The sequence below is a fragment of the Myotis nattereri genome, assembly GCF_964212035.1.
Source record: "Myotis nattereri genome assembly, chromosome: 8".
In the NCBI taxonomy this organism is placed as follows: Eukaryota; Metazoa; Chordata; class Mammalia; order Chiroptera; family Vespertilionidae; genus Myotis; species Myotis nattereri.
The window spans coordinates 55,803,366-55,822,299 of record NC_138083.1 but is presented as its reverse complement, the minus strand read 5'-3'; the positions used below and the strand labels follow the sequence as shown (position 1 = coordinate 55,822,299).

The following is an 18,934-nucleotide window of genomic DNA, read 5'->3' as shown; positions in this document are numbered from 1 at the left end:
AATGTTTGTAGTTCTAAAATTGACCACTGGCATTTATCTGCCTAATTTTTTACAGGTACTACGATTTTATGAAGTTTACTCAGATTTTGTAGCCCTAAAGCTTCGAAATGGCGTCCAGTTCTAAGTCTGCTTTTATTAGTGATGATGATATTGCTAAATATGTCAATTCTTGCTGTGAAGATGACGATTTTGTGGAAGATATTGGAGAAGGGTGTCCCTCTATTTTAACATTATATGTTTTGTTCAAGTTTTTTTTTCTACTAGTATTTTATAATACAATCAGCAAACAATATATGTCAAAGATGAAAACAAATGTAGTAAAGGTTTCCTTAAGTTTTTGAATATGTAACTTCATTTACTTGCGATTCATAATTTTTTTCCTAAACTGCTGTAAAATCAGCAAAAATGCCTTGGCAATTTTAGCATAGTTCCTAGGACATTGGTTGGCACTCAAAGGGTTAAGTACTGGTAGAAAAATGGCTTTTTTAGAACATTCCTTCTCATTCTCTTAAAGCCATTTCTTTACTCACATACTTCCATGTGTTCCCACACCATTTAGTTTGCCTCTTTTACCATTATGTCTGGATTACAGTGATTGAAACATCTCTCATGTGGAACTAGGAACACAATAATAATTTTTATCCTTGTTTGCCCCTAGATTATCTCTATGTAGAGTAAATCAGTTTTTGTAAAATAGTCTGAGACTTAAGTATCTTTAAAATGTTGTTTCTGGGAGAAAAAATGGGTTCTGAGTTCCAAACAACTGACTTATAAATGAACTTGTAGAATACAACCAAGATAAGGTGGAGTTTAAATTAGTGGAGGAGATAATGAAACACAGCAGATAGACATTCCTTTTTGGCTTTGGAATACTTTTTAAAGCACATTTACTTTAGTTAGAATTAGTTTATATTTTCTAAGCACACTTGTGAGTATTTGGTTTTCTCCAGGGGTGGGTTATCCTCTTGGCAATAATTTTGTTTCTCAAAAAGCAAGAAAGAGGTGGGAACTTTTTTTTTTTTTTTTAAATATATTTTATTGATTTTTTACAGAGAGGAAGGGAGAGAGATAGAGAGTTAGAAACATCGATGAGAGAGAAACACCGATCAGCCGCCTCCTGCACATCCCCCACCGGGGATGTGCCCGCAACCCAGGCACATGCCCTTGACCGGAACCGAACCTGGGACCTTTCAGTCCGCAGGCCGACGCTCTATCCACTGAGCCAAACCGGTCTCGGCGAGGTGGGAACTTTTTAATATTTAAAAAATAATTATTTGAATTTCAGGAGTTTTGCAGAGCTAGTGATAATAAACCATAAAAGCTTGGGGTGGTAATATTTTACATTATGGTGTCTTGCTCTCCCCTTTCCCATAGTCTCTTTTCATGGAATAGTGGATAATGCAGTCATTTAGCAGGGAAAACAAGGCATTTGTTAATTCTAGATTTTATCAAATGGGTCTATTACCTAGAGACATGGACTAACATTTACCGAGTTCCAGAAATGTGTCAGGTGCTATGCTAATTGTTTTACATACATTATCTCACTTAATCCTCCTAAAAATGTTATTTGATGCTTTTCATTTTACTGATGAGAAAACAGGCTATGAGAAATGAACTAGTTCAAGATTTTACAAGTAATAAGTTGATGGTGGAGAGGCAACTCCAGATTTCTCAGTCTTTTTTTCTTCTTGCCCAGTTTATAACATTAGTCTCTTTGAGCCTTAATTCTTCACTTAAAAATGAAGTTGGAATAGGTCAAGGTACGAACGCAGGTGTTTTGCTTCTAAAATGGAATAATGAGTTTTTACCAATTAACAGGAAAAAAATTAAATCAGATATAATTCTTAATTTTGTTTGACCTCATTTTCTACCCCTGTGTAACAAGTGCTAAAAAAATAACAAATATATTAATAAAATTGTCAATTGTATACCTAATTTGACAACTTGTTTCTTTCATTTGGATTGTGTGAGGGCATGCTTGTAATTCTGTTATGCAAGCTTCTAAGAGTAGCTACAAAATTAGATGAGAGAATAATTTCTGTCCATAGAAAAAATATGAAAGAGTTGTAGATTTTGGGTGAGACAACTTCAAAGTCATTTTTAAAAATACTCATAATAAGAGTTGGTTGGAAAAAAAAAAGAGTTGTTTGGAACTTGATGGTGTTTTATTCTACTACACTATTGAAATTTACCAAAAAATAGGTAATCTTTTCAATGTTTAAAATGTCTCTCTACAAGATTTACTTAAACATTAGAATACGATTTAATAGCATATATTTTGAATCCAGTATGTTGAATGGGGAACATGACCCCTAGATATGTAATTCTTTTTCAGATAAGATAAGAGCTAGGTAGAAAAAAATCCCTGGCAGAGTGAACAGCATAAGAGGCCAAGGTTGTAATCAGACCCACCTGGGTTTGAATTTGAGCATGCCATTTACTAATGTGTGCTTCAGGCAGGTTACTTCTCTGAGCCTCAATTTCTTCATCTATAAATGGGGATAATAATGCCTGCCGTTTAGTATTGTTGGGAAGTTTAAATAAAATATGTGAAGCACCAAGCTTGGTAGTAATAAATAGTGGCTAGTGTTATTAATAATAACAATTCTGTTTTCATTAACTTAGTTTTTCTCATGAGTAAGGAATGTGGAATATACCAACTGGTAGGTCACCAAGGCCTCATCCTTATTAGGAATTTAAGGGAAAATAAGATGCATACTCTAGTTGGTGAACCCTCTTTTAAATCTCTGTAAACATTTTGTCACATTAATTTGGGGTTCAAATTGAATGAATCCACAAATCATAAATAGGATTTCTTGGTTGGTTGAATGATAACAATATGCCACAATAAGTAATTACACCTAAGTAGTGGTTAATAACTTATAAATTATTTTTTAATCTCAGGTGAGTCTTTTAATTAGGGCAAAAATTTAGAGGATTAACTAGGCACTATATTAGTCTAACTAGGGATGTTTTTTATTTTAAAAATTTATAAACCTATTACATATTTAAATATCCAAATAGATAAATAATAAATACCTGTGAACCCATCTAGAAGCAAAGCATTACTAATACATTTGAAACACTGTTCTTCCCAATTTCATTCTCTTCCTTCTCCTAGGGCTGTGGTCGGCAAACTGCGGCTTGCGAGCCACATGCGGCTCTTTGGCCCCTTGAGTGTGGCTCTTCCTAAGCCTTAGGAGTACCCTAATTAAGTTAATAACAATGTACCTACCTATATAGTTTAAGTTTAAAAAATTTGGCTCTCAAAAGAAATTTCAATCGTTGTACTGTTGATACTTGGCTCTGTTGACTAATGAGTTTGCCGACCAATGGACCTAGGGTAACCACTATCTAGAAATAATTTATTCCAATGGATTTGTTTACATTTATGCTGTTTTAATTAAATTAATTAATTGATTAATTTTTTGTTGATCCTTACCTGAGTATATTTTTCCATTGATTTTTAGAGAGAGTGGAAGGGAAGGGGAGGCACAGAGAGAGAAACACTGATGTGAGACACATCGATTGGTTGCCTCCTGCATGTGCACCGACCAGGTCCAGGGAATAGCCTGTAACCGAGGTCTGTGCCCTTGACTGGAGTCAATCCCGGAAGCCTTCATTCCGAGGGTCGACGCTCTATCCACTGAGCCAAACAGGCCAGGGCTATGCTATGTTTTTATATATCTGTAAACAGTATGTACTGCTTTATTTGCAACATTTTGTTTTGTATACTTAAAAAATTCAGCATTGCAGTTGAAGGATTCATCCATGTTGAACATTCAATTTTAGGCATGCCATTGTATACCTACTACAGGTTTCCACTCTTTTCGTGAATGGACAATTATATTGCTTACTTTTGCTATTATGCAAAGTGATAATTTAGATATTCTTGTTCCATGTTGAAGTGATTCATATAGTGAACTGCTTGTAATGAGAACTTCTGTACCCTCTTTTCAATCATCTTTTCTGCCTAGAAATTCAACATTTTACTTGCATAGATCAGTGCTTTTTGAATTTGAGCCGTTTTCATTGGCTCTTTTAACTTGTGGTTATTGATCTTGACTAGCACGTTTTACTGTTATAAAATTTTCCAACAAAGAGACTTAAGCTATGTAAATTCTCTAAATTATTGCATTTAGGCCAGATGCCATTAAAACAGAGCAGATGGTCATTTGAGTACTAGTAGAATGAGTCAAATGCTATCATCAGGTGGTTCATTTAATGGTGGCAGATGTTTTCATAAAGCTTAGCAAAGGGAAAGAGCGTTAACTCTTGATGGTAACATAGTATACTACAGGAAGGAGAAAAAGCATAATAGGTTTAGTTAGGGAATAAAGTTTTATGAAATGAAATTTTTAAGAAATAATTCTTGCCAGGGCAAAGGAGGTTTAGACTGGGAGGAAATAGTTTTAGATGAGAATAAATTGGATAGATGTAGTAACGGGAAACAAAAAAGCCACCAATGTGAGATATCAGTCAAATTTGGGCCTTGTTTATGTAATGCCCCTTCACCTGTTTTATGTTTTCTTTAAATATCAACTTTTTAAAAAAATTCAGTTAGTTGCATTCTCCTTAAAAACTTTTTAGTGCTCATATTGGTAGTGGAAGGAGGTGTTGCTTTGTTTACTTTTTCCAATTCGCATCACTAGTCTGTTTCACAGCTGTTCAGTAGCTTTGTTGGTGTTTGAACTGTGGGAACTCAGAAAGGATTTGGATGTGCTTTTGTGTGCATTAATGGTTTTCCTGGAGTATTCTTTAAAACCATGAATTGTAGAAGGGCCTTTTTTTTTCTTTTTTTTTAAACCAGCTATTATTGTGTATTTAAATGGTTTCTTTTAAAGAAAGCCTGCTTAAGATTATGCGCTCATGAATGTTATCATTGTGCTTTGTGGAAAATTAAGGTAGAGATGAAGTATATAATATAAATAGCTAAAAACTGGACTTTTTCTCCTTTTGGTCAGTGAGAGGTTGGGATACATTTTCCCTATGCTTTTTATTAACTAACTCTCGTTTGAAATGCTGCACAGATAGTTTAGAAAAAAACTCTAAGTGCATAGGGATACTGATTGTTTAGTGCATTTTACTTTTTGTAATGGCATTGAAGACCTATTTTACATCTTGTTCAGAAACTTAACCATTGTAGAGACATTTGCTATTATGCTATTTGATATTATATTTTTGGTCATAGTGCTTTCCTGTAGTAAGACAGACTCTAACTTCAGATATGTGGCAATGAGAAGTGTATCTAAATAATGTATATATTTTCTTTTCATACATGTGGAATTGCTCAATTTGTGTAAGGCTTAAAAGAAATAAAAATTTCTAAGTAACAGTTAATACCCTATTACTAAAGTAACTATTTAAAAGTTGTTTTCTATAAATATTTGTTTAGAGTCTCTCATGTTTTTGTTTGTTTTAGCTTTTACTTTAATTATATGCTTATACTACATATTAAATACCCCTACTCACCCAGCTGCTTCCTAGAATTAATACACACTCAGTGTAGAAAACTTGGAAAACTACAAAGAGTAATCCCATTAGTACATTTTAGGGATTATCTTTCTAGTTTTTATGTGCACATGAATTATATGTATTATGTGATTTATTTACCAAAATGGTATACTGTATTTCTTTGCAAACTGCTTTATAAAGTAATAATACAGTTTATGATGTCAGTAACATATCTTCTACAACATGGTTTAATAACTGAATTTCCTTTATGAATGACTATAGTTTACACGTAAGTAACCCAATTTAAAAAATATATTTTATTGATTTCAGAGAGGAAGGGAGAGGGAGAGAGACACAGAAACATCAATGATGAGAGAGAACCATTGACCAACTGCCTCCTGCACGCCCCACACTGGGGGTTGAGCACGCAACCCAGGCATGTGCCCTGGCTGGGAATCTAACCATGACCTCCTGGTTCATAGGTTTATGCTCAACCACTGAACCATACCAGTCAGGCAATAACTCCATATTTTTTACATCAGTTATGTTAAATTTTTGTTTCTATCTACTACAAACAATTTACTATCTTTGGATATTATCTTTTGGTGTACTGGGTGACATCCAACCCACTGAACCACACTGGCCAGGGCTGTGTTTTCTTTTCAAAATTATGAAATTAATAATCCTATCTAATAATAGAGAAACATGGTAATTAACCGTAACTTCACTACCCTTCACATCGGCTAATCAGCAAGATATGCAAATTAACTGCCAACCAAGATGGTGGCCGGCAGCCAGGTAGCTGAAGCGAACAGGAGGCTTGCTTGCTCCAGTGAAGGAGGAAGCCAAGGTTCCCCACCTGCCGCTGCTGGGCTCTGAGCTTGCACTCTAAGAAACAATGTTGCAATTATAGAAGCTAAACAAACCCAGATACCTCCTTTCAGCAGCCGAGGTCTCAGAGCTGGAGCCGAGCCTCAGAGCTAAAGCCGGCTCTCAGTTCCAGTGACAGCTATAGAAGGTAAATAAATCCCAGAATGAAAAAAAAAAAATAAAAAAAGGAGGTTGGGAGCTTCAGTCACCTGCCAGCCTGAAAACGGCCCTCAGCCCCTCATCCAGGCTGGCCAGGCACCCAAGCGGGACCCCCACCCTGATCTGGGACACCCTTCAGGGCAAACCAGCCGGCCCCCACCCATGCACCAGGCCTCTATCCTATATAGTAAAAGGGTAATATGCAAACTAACCCTAACAGCAGAAGGGCTGGGAATGACTGGTCACTATGACACACACTAACCACCAGGGGGCAGATGCTCAATGCAGGAGCTGCCCTCTGGTGGTCAGGGCGCTCTCACATGGGAGGAGCTCTGCTCAGCCACAAGCCAGGCTGCCTCCTCAGCAGCGCTAAGGATGTCCGACTGCAGTTTAGGCCTGCTCCCCGCTGGCAAGTGGACATCCCCCGAGGGTTGCTGGGCTGCCAGAGGGATGTCTGATTGCCATCTTAGGCCCAATCCCCCGGGGAGCAGGCCTAAGCCAGCAGGTGGTCATCCCCTGAGGGATCCCAGACTGCGAGAGGGCACAGGCCGGGCTGAGGGACCCCCACTCCCCCCCCCGAGTGCACAAATTTTTGTGCACCGGACCTCTAGTTCTATATAATAAAAGTCTAATATGCAAATCGACTGAACTGCGGAACGACTGGTGGAATGACCAGTCACTATGATGCACCCTGACCACCAGGGGGCAGATGCTCAGTGCAGGAGCTGTCCCCAGCCCACAGGTGCCAGGCCAGCCAAGGCAAGTGCCAGTGGGCGCCCCCCAGTCGCCCTGCCGGTTGCCCCACAGAGAGAGGTGACCAGTGGCGGTGGGGGGTGGGGCTGGCACTGCCCCCCAATTGCCCCTCTGGTCACCTCCAAGGTGAGTGTCAGCAGGGGCCCCCCAATCGCCCTGCTGATCACCCCACAGATCGGGCTTGATCGCCAGCCAGGCCTAAGGACTCTACCCATGCATGAATTTTATGCACTGGGCCTCTAGTATGCTTATAATAAAACTAAACAATTCAAAAGTATATAGAACAAAATATGAAAGTGCCCTCTCCTTCCCCATCTGTGCACCCTTAATCACTGTCAGCAATTTTGTAGTGGGCTTACAGATTTTTCTCTATTTATACACTTATGTATATGTGTGTTCACATGGGCATGCATGTGACTTCTAGGTTTTGTGCCATGCTTAGAAAAACTTTACTCAAAATTGTAAAATATGCTGTTCAACTTTTTTCTAGTACTTTATGGTTTTCTTTTTTCATATTTAATACTTTTAAAAAATGTTTTTATTGATTTTAGAGAGAGAGAAAGGGAGAGGATGAGAGAGAGAGAGAGAGAGAGAGAGAGAAAGAGAGAAAGAAACATCAGTGTGAAAGAGAAACATTGATTGGTTGCCTCTCACCAGAGATTTAACCCGCAGCCTGGGTGAGCCCTGGTTGGGAATCGAACCCATGACCTTTCAGTGCACAGGACGATTGATGTTCAACCAACTGTTACACACTGGCCAGAGCTCATATTTAATTCTTTAATTTATCTTTATTTTTGGTATGTTGTATTTAAGGAACTATAATTTAACAAAGATTATAACTTATTTTTAACTTTGTTTCAGTTATAATGGTTACATAGCAAATTACTTCAAAACTTAGTTGTATGAAACAATTTATATGCTCATGGCTTCCATGGGCTAGGGATTTAGATGTGGCTTTAAGGGGAATGGCTTGTTTCTGCTCCACAATGTCTAGGACCTCAGCTGGAAGTGTCAAATATTGGAGGGGCTGGCAGAGTCAGGCTTCTTAGGTATAGGGCATCCCTATACCTCTTTGTGGCCACTCCCTGTGGTCTCTCCTCTATGGCAGCTTCATAATAGCCAGACTTAGTATGACAGAGTTCCCAAGGCATGAGGTAAGGAGAAAGACAGACTGGACAAATAGCGCTTGTGTTGTCTTTTATGACCTAGCCTCCAAAGTCATATAGTGTCACTCCCACCACCTTTTATTGACCAAGGCAGTTGCAAATGTCTACCCAGGTCCAGTGTCTGTGGGGGGAAATAGACCTGTTTCTTGATGGTCCTGTGTTATTGTCATGTCAGAAGAGAACTTGGAATGGATGTAGATTGGTGTGGCCCTCTTTGGATTTTAGAATTTAACTTAAAAATACCTTTGTGTGAGCTAGAATAATTTTTTAATTTTATAAACTTTTGCTATTTGTGTTGGGAGATAATAATTACAGGAGTAATTACAGATTTTTTAAAAATTAAGGAATTGATTACATACTGATTTAATGCAAAATATAGCAAATTCTTAGTAACCCAGGGATGATTAGGCAGGTTATGGATTGTTTGGTACTTTTTAAAATCTTTATGTGATTAAAAAAACCAAAATAAATAATTTTCACTGTATTCAATTTATATACCCAATAAGGAAGAATAGATGAAAGTTGCATTCAGCCTTTTGATTTATATTCTAAAAGACTGAAGTGAATGCTGGTAGCCTTGAGTTGTGTAGCTATAAATCTGGGATTTTTAATTTTAATGTGCATTCTGTTTAGACTAGAATATAATTAATTTCTTTTGGGCCTATTGCTGATGATTTTCATGACAGAATTTTCATTCTAGCCATAGGATAGAATCCATCATTATCACTGATGAGAAGTGGTGGATGATCTGCTGGTATGTAGGACTATCTTGCATGGCAGTTATGTCCACTGTTGCTATTCTGGAGTGAAAACAGTGAAAGGAATGGAGAAGACAGGTATAGCCCCAGGGAAGCCATAAGCCTTGGGGAAAAACCTGATCGGATGATATAGTAAGAGAATGGCTATGGAGAAGGTAGCTAATTTGCTAAAATGAGGATAATCCACACATGAATAATTGAATATTCTCTATATGCAGTCTCTGGGAAATTGAGAAATTAAGTTCTTGATTTCTGTGTAAGTATTGTTGAATTTTCCTAGGATATATGCTGATTTTTTTTTTTTAAATATATTTTATTGATTTTTTACAGAGAGGAAGGGAGAGAGACAGAGAGCCAGAAACATCGATGAGAGAGAAACACCGATCAGCTGCCTCCTGCACATCTCCCACTGGGGATGTGCCCGCAACCCATGCACATGCCCTTGACCGGAATCGAACCTGGGACCCCTCAGTCCGCAGGCCAACGCTCTATCCACTGAGCCAAACCGGTTTCGGCATATGCTGATTTTGATCACTAAATTATTTAAATGGATGATAGTACATTTAATAAATCTATATTAAGATGAAATTAAGTACAGTGGGGCCTTGACTTACGAGTGTCCGGACTAACGAGTTTTTTGAGATACCAGCTGTCTCTCCACCGATGTTTTGCATTGAGTTGATAGAGTAATTTGAGTTAACGAGCCTCTTAACAAGCTCCTTAACGAGCTCGGTCTCTGAACGAATTAAACTCGTTAGTCAAGGCCCCACTGTACTGTATAATTCTTTTTTTAAAAAAAATAGATTTTATTGATTTTTTACAGAGAGAAGGGGAGAGGGATAGAGAGTTAGAAACATCGATGAGAGAGAACCATCAATTCAGCTGCCTCCTGCACACCCCCCACTGGGTATGTGCCCGAAACCAAGGTACATGCCCTTGACTGGAATCGAACCTGGGACCCCTGACTCCACAGGCCGACGCTCTATCCACTGAGCCAAACTGGTTAGGGCTGTATAATTCTTTATAAATTAAGTTCAGTATAGTTCTTTATATTTTGCTTTAAAGCCTTTCAAAATGTATTTACCTGAATTATATCACTTTAGCTTCACAATGTCCCTTTCTATGTTGTCATAGTCTGCTTGAGCTGCCATAACAAACTATCATTGACTGGGTGGTTTAAACAACAGGGATTTATTTTTCATAGTTGGAAGTTCAAGATCAAGGTGTTGGCAAGATCAAGGTGTTGGTTCCCTGGTGACAACTCTCTTCCTCGCTTGCAGATAGCTGCCTTCTTAGTGTGGCGTCCTGTGGCAGATAGAGAGAGACCCCTGTTCTCTCTTTCTCTTCTTATGAGGGCACTAACCCCGTCTTAGGGGCTTACCCTCATTACCTCATTTACCTTCCAAAGGCCTCACCTCCAAACATCCACTGGGGGGTAGGGCTTCAACATATGAATTTTTGGGGAACACATTCAGTCCATTGCATATGAAAGGAAGTACTTTCTTAATTTATAGATGAGAATATTGATCCCAGAGTAGTTTAAACTAATATTGAACATTACCTAGCTAGTACATTATAGAACTAGTCTTAAGTCACATACCCTTGTTTTACCACTTAATGCAACAGTTTAAATATTCAGGTTAGAAATAATTTTATGTTGTTATTTCCCAGCATGACTAAAACTTATCTTTAAGTCTCTGACTGTATTTCATATTTCTGTCAAACAAATAAAGCTTCTCCTGGTTCATTGAACATATTTTGTGTTTTTCTGAAATTTCTTCTTTTTTCCTTTGAAAGTCTACTCATCCACCATTTCTATGACACTCTTCTGATTTTTTTAATTTAGTTTTTTAGATGCATTTCTATTAGTGGAGCTTGCATTTTTTAAAATTAGCATGTGCTTATTTCGTTCTTCCCCTTTCTGTTTTAAAGGGCACTGTTTTTAAATATCTCTGACATTTCTGTTTTCTCTTGAATGATTTCATTTGTACTTTTTTGTTTGTTACCTTCTACATCTCTTGTTTTGTAACCCATAACACGAAGTCCTAAATCTCTCTTGACTATTTCTTTCCACTTGCTGTATTATCACCCTGACTTAAACTATCATTATCTTGCCTAAACTACTGTATAAACTTCTTATGACTTGACTGCCTTTCTCTAGTCAGTTTTAGTTTCTTCCTTTCTGTTCTTCATAGTACAGCAAGAGTGATATTTGAAACAATAGAGGGCTTGGCTACAGTGGCAGTAAGGAAATAATTACTGAGTGAATCAGTAGGTACGGATGTCCTCCATCTTCTCTGTTCCTACAATCAAGTGTTTGTATAGAAGGAGACTGCAGAAGGATTGCTCACTAAACATTTGGTTTATGTCATGCTTTTTGAACTTCACTAGGTATTCCAATTTCCTTCTAGTGTTCATTCCTCCCTGACCCTCATTTTATTCTTAACTACCTCCACAGATTTATCTGACACAGATTTATCCTTACGTTTGACTCTTTATTTAGAATCTGGTTACCTTAATCATAGGGACTTTAAATCTATATATAGAAAATTAATTATATAGAGTTTTGTTTTCTTATCAGGAAATAGCAATAGTACAATGTTTTTGTAGAGTTTAGTGCTTTTGTACTCTAGTTCTTGCATATATAGCACATTCTTATTAGATTCCTAGAATATCTTTTACCTTTAAAGAACATATTGCTTCCTCCAAAGGGAACTAAAATAACTTCTTTCTTTTATTTAATTATGGAAAATTTCTAAACTTACAAAAATATAAAAATATAATGAACCTCCATGTTACATGTTGCCCAACTTCAACTTGAGCAATCCCCTCTGCCCCCTCCCAATTATTTTGAAAAATAATATTTTTTTATATATAAATATTTCAGTTGAAATAACTTTTTCAAGGGCCCCAAATAGCTGATAGAGAACCAGAATTGGAATCCAGGTGTGTGTCACTGTTACACAGACAGCACAGCCCTTGCTTATCTATATACTAGAGGCCCGATGCACAAAATTTGTGCAAGGGGCTCGGCCTCACCGTGGCAGCGGCTGCCTCTGCCTTGGCCCCCACTGCTGCGGCTTCATCCAGAAGGTCATCCGGAAAGACGTCTGGTCTAATTAGCATATTATGCTTTAATTATTAAAGATATTTCCATCCGTGTCATTGACCCATTTACCATTAAACCCCTGGATGCTGCCACCATCATCTCCAATGCAAAAGCTACAGGCGGCCGGGTTATCACAGTGGAAAATCACTACCTGGAAGGTGGCATTGGAGAAGCAGTATGTGCTGCTGTGTCTGGGGAGCCTTACATCCTTGTTCATCAGCTGGCAGTGTCAGGAGTCCCTGAAGTGGGAAACCTTGCGAATTGCTGGACATGTTTGGAATCAGTGTCAGACACATCATAGTAGCTGTGAAACACACTTTAATGAATTAAGATAGCTGTGTTCTTTAAAAGTCAGTCTGTTGAGTTTGGTTTAAAACAGTTAATCTTTATATTGCATTAATGCTAGATGTTATCAAACTATTGTTTATATTATTGCACATTTTTAAAACATTTAACACCTTTCTTTATTCCCAATTAGAAATTCAAGTTAACTACCTTTCGGTTAAACTGTGACTGTATTCACAAATGCTACTCTCATTTTTGAATAATTCAAGTAGGTTATAACTTCATAAGTAACAGAATAGCAAACAAAACAGCTACGCCTAATACAAAATTTTCTGAGAAGGTTATAAATAAATGTTGGGAATCAAAATAGAGTTAATAGTTTCTTAAATATTTCTAATTTCCTTGTAAGAAAATGTGAATTTAATTTTAGACTTAAGTAGCCCAGGTTTTGAAGCAAATTTGAGCTTTCATGTAATGCATTTGTACCTGCAGCTTTCCAGACATTGTTTCACTGCAGTTAGTTGCCTTGGGATTTCCTCAGAAGCTTGATTTCATCTCTCCTCCGTAGTTTAGAGGCCATAGAGCAGCAGTGAAGGTTCTTATAATCATACTGCTTTCTTAAAGAGATGAAAGCATAACTAGTTCTAGTTTGCATACTACACAGTTAGGTGAGGTTTCAAAAATGTTTCATTTTTTTTCAGTGACCAAACCAGATTACTAACTAGCTTATATTCATTTACTAAGATTATTAAAGTTAATGTAATAAAGAATCTTAAAACTTCAACTTTAAAAAAAAAGTCGCCTAAGCGACTGTTCAACCGGTAGCTATGGCATGCACTGACCACCAGGGGCAGACGCTCAATGCACAGGCATGGAAACATGGAACAGACTGATGAATCTCAGAGGGAAGGGAGAAAGGGGAAGGGCGGGAAGAGATTAACCAAAGATCTTACATGCATAGTAGAGGTCTGGTGCATGGATTCGTGCACCGGTGGGGTCCCTCGGCCTGGCCTGTGGGGATCGGGCCGAAACTGGCAGTCCGACCGACATCCCCCGAGGGGTCCCTGATTGCGAGAAGGCACAGGCCAGGCCAAGGGACCTCACCAGTGCACTGGGCCTCTAGTAAGAATAATAGAACATTATCCCCAATTCTATTACTCTAAAATGTCAGTTATTTTCATTACTTTTTAGTGGTACCTTTTATTCTATTGTCTATCTCATCCATGCATGTGAACATTTTTAGTGAACATTTTCTATTACTCCTTATTCCTTAAGGAAAAAAACACGACAAACTCAACTAGAGTATGTTGTTATCCTTTAAACTGGGAAACTTGCTTGCTAATCATTTTCTGAAGTTTATTGTTTGTGGGGGAAAAGTCAATACCTAGATAAAAATTCTTAAGTAAGTTGATAGTTTGTTTCTATGATATCTTGAGGATAAAATTGTCTTTTCTTTTGGAGTAATTATTTACCTAGAGGATATGTTTAAATTTCTCAAAAGATTTCTGAGTGTTGAAGTCTGAAATATCTCCTTGGGGATAACAGATTCTTCTTTCTTTCTCTGGACTGAATCTAAGTTTCAGTTTGTGAATGATATCAAGGGAAGTGCTACTGACAAATGTTTTTACTAATGGAAAAAAGAAGGGATAGAAGCTATTTAGCCTATAATTTATGCTGATTAAAATATTTGTAATATGTTATCTTGAAACTATATATGGTACATTTGAAATATTGTTTCCTACTTTATTGAAATACTTGGTAAAATGATGTGTTCTTATTTTTCCTCTTAAGAAGTAATCTTCAAGTAAATAATACCTGTAATTAATGTAAGGATGTATCCTTGTTTTAATAGGCATTAAGCATGATGGGACCATGTGTGATACCTGCCGCCAGCAACCAATCATTGGCATTCGATGGAAGTGTGCAGAGTGTACAAATTATGATTTGTGCACAGTTTGTTATCATGGAGATAAGCATCACTTAAGGCATCGCTTCTATAGAATTACTACACCTGGAAGTGAGCGGTATGGGAAATAGTTTTTTTTCAGTTGCAATTTTTTGTTTGTATTAAAATTTTATACTACTCAGCCTTAAAAATAGGATTAGGAAAGCTTCTAAGAGCTAGTTTAGTCAGGAGGTAGCAGATAGCAGGCTAGAAGTGTACCAGGCTTGCCTCTGTGAAGACGAAGCTCTAAGTGTTTTTCCAAGATAATCTAGGCTATTCTTTCTCTCAGTTAGAGACCTGGCACTACTCAGTATTTGGAAATGCAAGGGTAGCCCAAGAGAGACTGATTATTTTCTTCTTTACTTTTTTATTAACAAGCTGAAGTGTTTTATTATTATTATTTTGTTGATTGATTTTTAGAGAACATTGATTTGTTGTTCCTATTATTTATGCATTCATTGGTTGATTCTTTTTTTTTTAAATCTTTTTTTAAAAATATATTTTATTGATTTTCACAGAGAGGAAGGGAAAGGGATAGAGAGTCAGAAACATCGATGAGAGAGAAACATTAATCAGCCGCCTCCCGCATGTCTCGCACTGGGGATGTGCCCGCAACCAAGGTACATGCCCCCGACCGGCACCGAACCTGGGACCCCCCAGTCTGCAGGCTGACGCTCCATCCACTGAGCCAAACCAGTTAGGGCTGGTTGATTCTTATATGTGCCCTAACAGGGGATTGAACCCCCAACCTTGGACGCTACGCTAACCAACTGAGCTACCCGTCTAGGGCTGATTAGTTTCTTCTTGCTATACCTTCTATTCTGTTAATTGCTACCTCTAGGGCTCATTGATTCAATCAAGAGGCATTTATTAAGACTTTGAGGCAGCTACTATGCTTGTGTAAATTTGAAGGTACAGTATTCTTAAAGAGTTTTCATGTTAAGGGATTATTTGATCAACAGTGATTATCATGTGATGTTTTATACTCTATGTAGGGGTATGTACTGTCTTGGGAGTAAGAGAGAGGAGTGTTAATTGTGAATGGGCATAGAGTTTCAGGTAATTTAGTCTTATGTAGATATGGATAAAGCATAGGAGCACGAATCTAGCCAGTCATAGGGAAGCAGCAGAAATAATAGAAAAATGGATTTTGGTGACCTGGTTTCTCAGTTCAAATCATGGTCCTGCCATTTATTAACTCAGTAATTTGGAACAAGTTATTTATTTTTGTCTTTTGTTTACAATTTTTAAAAATTAGAGTATAATAAAGATATTCTAAAAATGAATAGAATAATGAGATGAAAGCAGAAAAGCAAAAGGAAATAAACCCCAAATCTTTTTGGTTTTATGAATGAGAAGGATGCAGAATATGGGTATGGGTAGATGCTCGGAAAACCCACCTGGCGCAGATAATTGAGTTTAGAATCTTTTTCAAGTTCCACAGTCTTCTGTAGTTATGCAGAACTTTGGAGGGAGTTTAATGCAGGTCAAATCTAGGCCACAGGTGTATTTTACTTGACATATACCATGTTCCAAAATTTTGAACAATTGTTAACCTTTTGAAATTGGGTGATTTCACACAAAAATCTAAGTTTATGAATTCTTAAAACATGCACACATTCACACACACTCTGACACTTATGTGCACACTCCCCCAGAAAACTTAGCACCGAGCCTACGTTTGTTCGTGGCAAGAGTTTGCTGAAGCACAGGAAGCACCTGTACCCTGTAGACAAATCTGTGCTTGAGTTCACGAAAGTCCCTACCACTCCCTGTTGTCTTCCTAAATAAGCCTGAGGTCAAGGGCCACTTGCCATTTTTCATTTCTGTGGCGCTGTTTTTCTTAGGAACTCGTTTATATTATTTGCCTAACAGTTGTATTTGATTTAGTTTGCTATCTCTAAAGCAGTGAAGAGTATAGTGATACTTTGAAGTGGTTAGACTGGGTTCATATGTGGATTTCATTACTATTTAAAAAAACCTTTTATATTTTCAAAATAGCCTTTTATATACTGTTGTTAAAAAATAATGTTACCTATTTTTAAACAAGTTTGAAATCATTTTATTTTCAGGGTTCTATTAGAATCTCGCAGAAAATCTAAGAAGATTACAGCCAGAGGGATCTTTGCAGGTGCCAGAGTGGTACGAGGAGTAGACTGGCAATGGGAAGATCAGGATGGAGGAAATGGACGTAGGGGGAAGGTAAAACTTTTTTCTTATTTCATCATGTTATTCTAGAATATAGTATGTCAGGAGATTTTTATTTATTACTATAATTGAATTTTGTGGCACATTTTTTTCTATGCCAGGAGCAATTTTTTAAATCTTTTTTTTTTTTTTTTTTAATGTGCCTCAGGCAAGAAACAGCTCTGGCCACCGACACAGGCATCAAGCTAGGATGAACTAAGGACTGTACATCTGCTTTGCCCCTGACTGATATAAGAATTTTTTAAACCTTAATTTCTCTTTTTTCTTGAAAGAAAAAAGGTTGTTCCTGCTCCATTGTAAATATTGGTATGTCTTGAGAAAGTTGTTGGGTAGATTTTACCTTTCTACTTTTAGGCTTCAATATTGCCACTTTTTGCCCAGAATGCCTTTCTAAACAATCTGTTTGGGTCAGTCCTCCCTGAGCTTTACCTAATACTCTTAACTTTCTTGCTATTACAATTTCACTTGTTTAGTATATTCTATTCTTTCAAAGACCTGAGTCTAGGGCAGTGATGGCGAACCTTTTGAGCTCGGCGTGTCAGCATTTTGAAAAACCCTAACTTAACTCTGGTGCCGTGACACATATAGAAATTTTTTGATATTTGCAACCATAGTAAAACAAAGACTTATATTTTTGATATTTATTTTATATATTTAAATGCCATTTAACAAAGAAAAATCAACCATAAAAATGAGTTCGCGTGTCACCTCTGACGCGCGTGTCACCGGTTCGCCATCACTGGTCTAGGGGATAATAAGCAGCTACTTTGTTACCTAGTCCACTTAACTCTTGTTACTCTTCTCAGGTAGTGTGTAGAGCTATTTAGGTCAATTTTAGCAGTTATTCTGAAGGGAATTGTGTAGAGCCTGTTTCACTGGGGTGGGATAGCCAGAGATACTAGGCTAAATGGGTTGTTGGATTTATTTATTTCGGATTTTATGTTGCTTTTGCTAATCATTCATTGATTCAGTCAAAAAATTTGTGTTGAATTATGTATACTCTGTGTTATCCTAAGTGCTAGATGCACTGAAATAAATAACATTTCACATTTGAGACTTTTTATCATTGAGGAATGATTATTTTTTTTACTTTAAATAATGTTTTTATTTTTCAGTTACAGTAGACATACATTATTATATTAGTTTCAAGTGTATATGCCAGTAATTAGACATTATATAACTTACTAAGTGATTACCACAATTAATCTAGTACCTGTCTAACATCATACATAGTTATTACAATATTATTGACTGTATTCCCTATGTTGTACTTTACATCCCCATGACTATTCTTTAACTGCCAATTTGTACTTCTTAATCCCTTCACCTTTTCCATTCATTTCCCTAGCCCTCTCCCATCAGACAACCATCAAAATGTTCTGTCTATGAGTCTTTCTGTTCTGCTTGTTCATTTATTTTTCTCTTTAGATTCTAAGTCTAAGTGAAATCATATGGCATTTGTCTTCCTCTGTCTGACTTATTTCACTTAGCACAATATCCTATAGATACAGCCATATTGTTGCAGATGGCAAGATTTCATTCTTTTTTATGACTGAATCATATTCCATTGTATATATGCACTATTTCCACTTTATCCATTCATCTTAGGCTGCTTCCATATCTTGGGTATCTACACTAATAAAAGAGAAACATGGTAATTGGCGTACGACCGCTACCCTTTTCATTGGCTAATCAGCGAGATATGCAAATTAACTGTCAGCCAAGATGGCTGCCGGCTGCCAGGCAGCTTGAAACTAACATGAGGCTTGCTTGCCTCAGTGACGGAGGATAGTTGGAGGAAACCAACGTTCCGCGCCTGCGGCTGCAGGCCTCTGAGTGGGCAGTTTAAGAAACATTGTAACAAATACCACCGGACTTCAGCCAGCAGATTCGCAACATTGTAAGCAAAGGCCAGAAACCTACTTTCAGCCGCCGAGGCCTAAGAACTGGAGCCAAGCCTCAAGATAAAGCTGGCCCAGAATAAAAAAAGAAAAAGAAAAAAAGGAGCGGTTGGCAACTTCAGTCACTCCCAGCCTGAAAACAGCCCTCAGCCCCCCACCCAGACTGGCCAGGCACCCCAGTGGGGACCCCCACCCTGATCCAGGACACCCTTCAGGGCAAACCAGCCGGCCCCAACCATGCACCAGGCCTCTACCCTATATAGTAAAAAGGTAATATGCCTCCTTGCACCGGGATCAGTGTGACAGGAGGCAGTGCCCAAACCCCC

The 18,934-nt window shown here is 37.7% G+C and overlaps 1 protein-coding gene across 1 annotated transcript in view; it reads left to right on the top strand.

Annotated features, from left to right (window-relative positions):
* Window positions 1-18,934, top strand: part of MIB1 (MIB E3 ubiquitin protein ligase 1) — a gene marked incomplete at its 5' end in the record, with an annotated part of 123,070 nt that overhangs the window by 10,286 nt on the left and 93,850 nt on the right. The window contains 2 exons of the mRNA XM_081097466.1: window positions 14,407-14,578; window positions 16,572-16,701. Of these exons, the coding sequence (XP_080953592.1) occupies window positions 14,407-14,578; window positions 16,572-16,701 (302 nt within the window). The remainder of the gene's footprint in view (window positions 1-14,406; window positions 14,579-16,571; window positions 16,702-18,934) is intronic.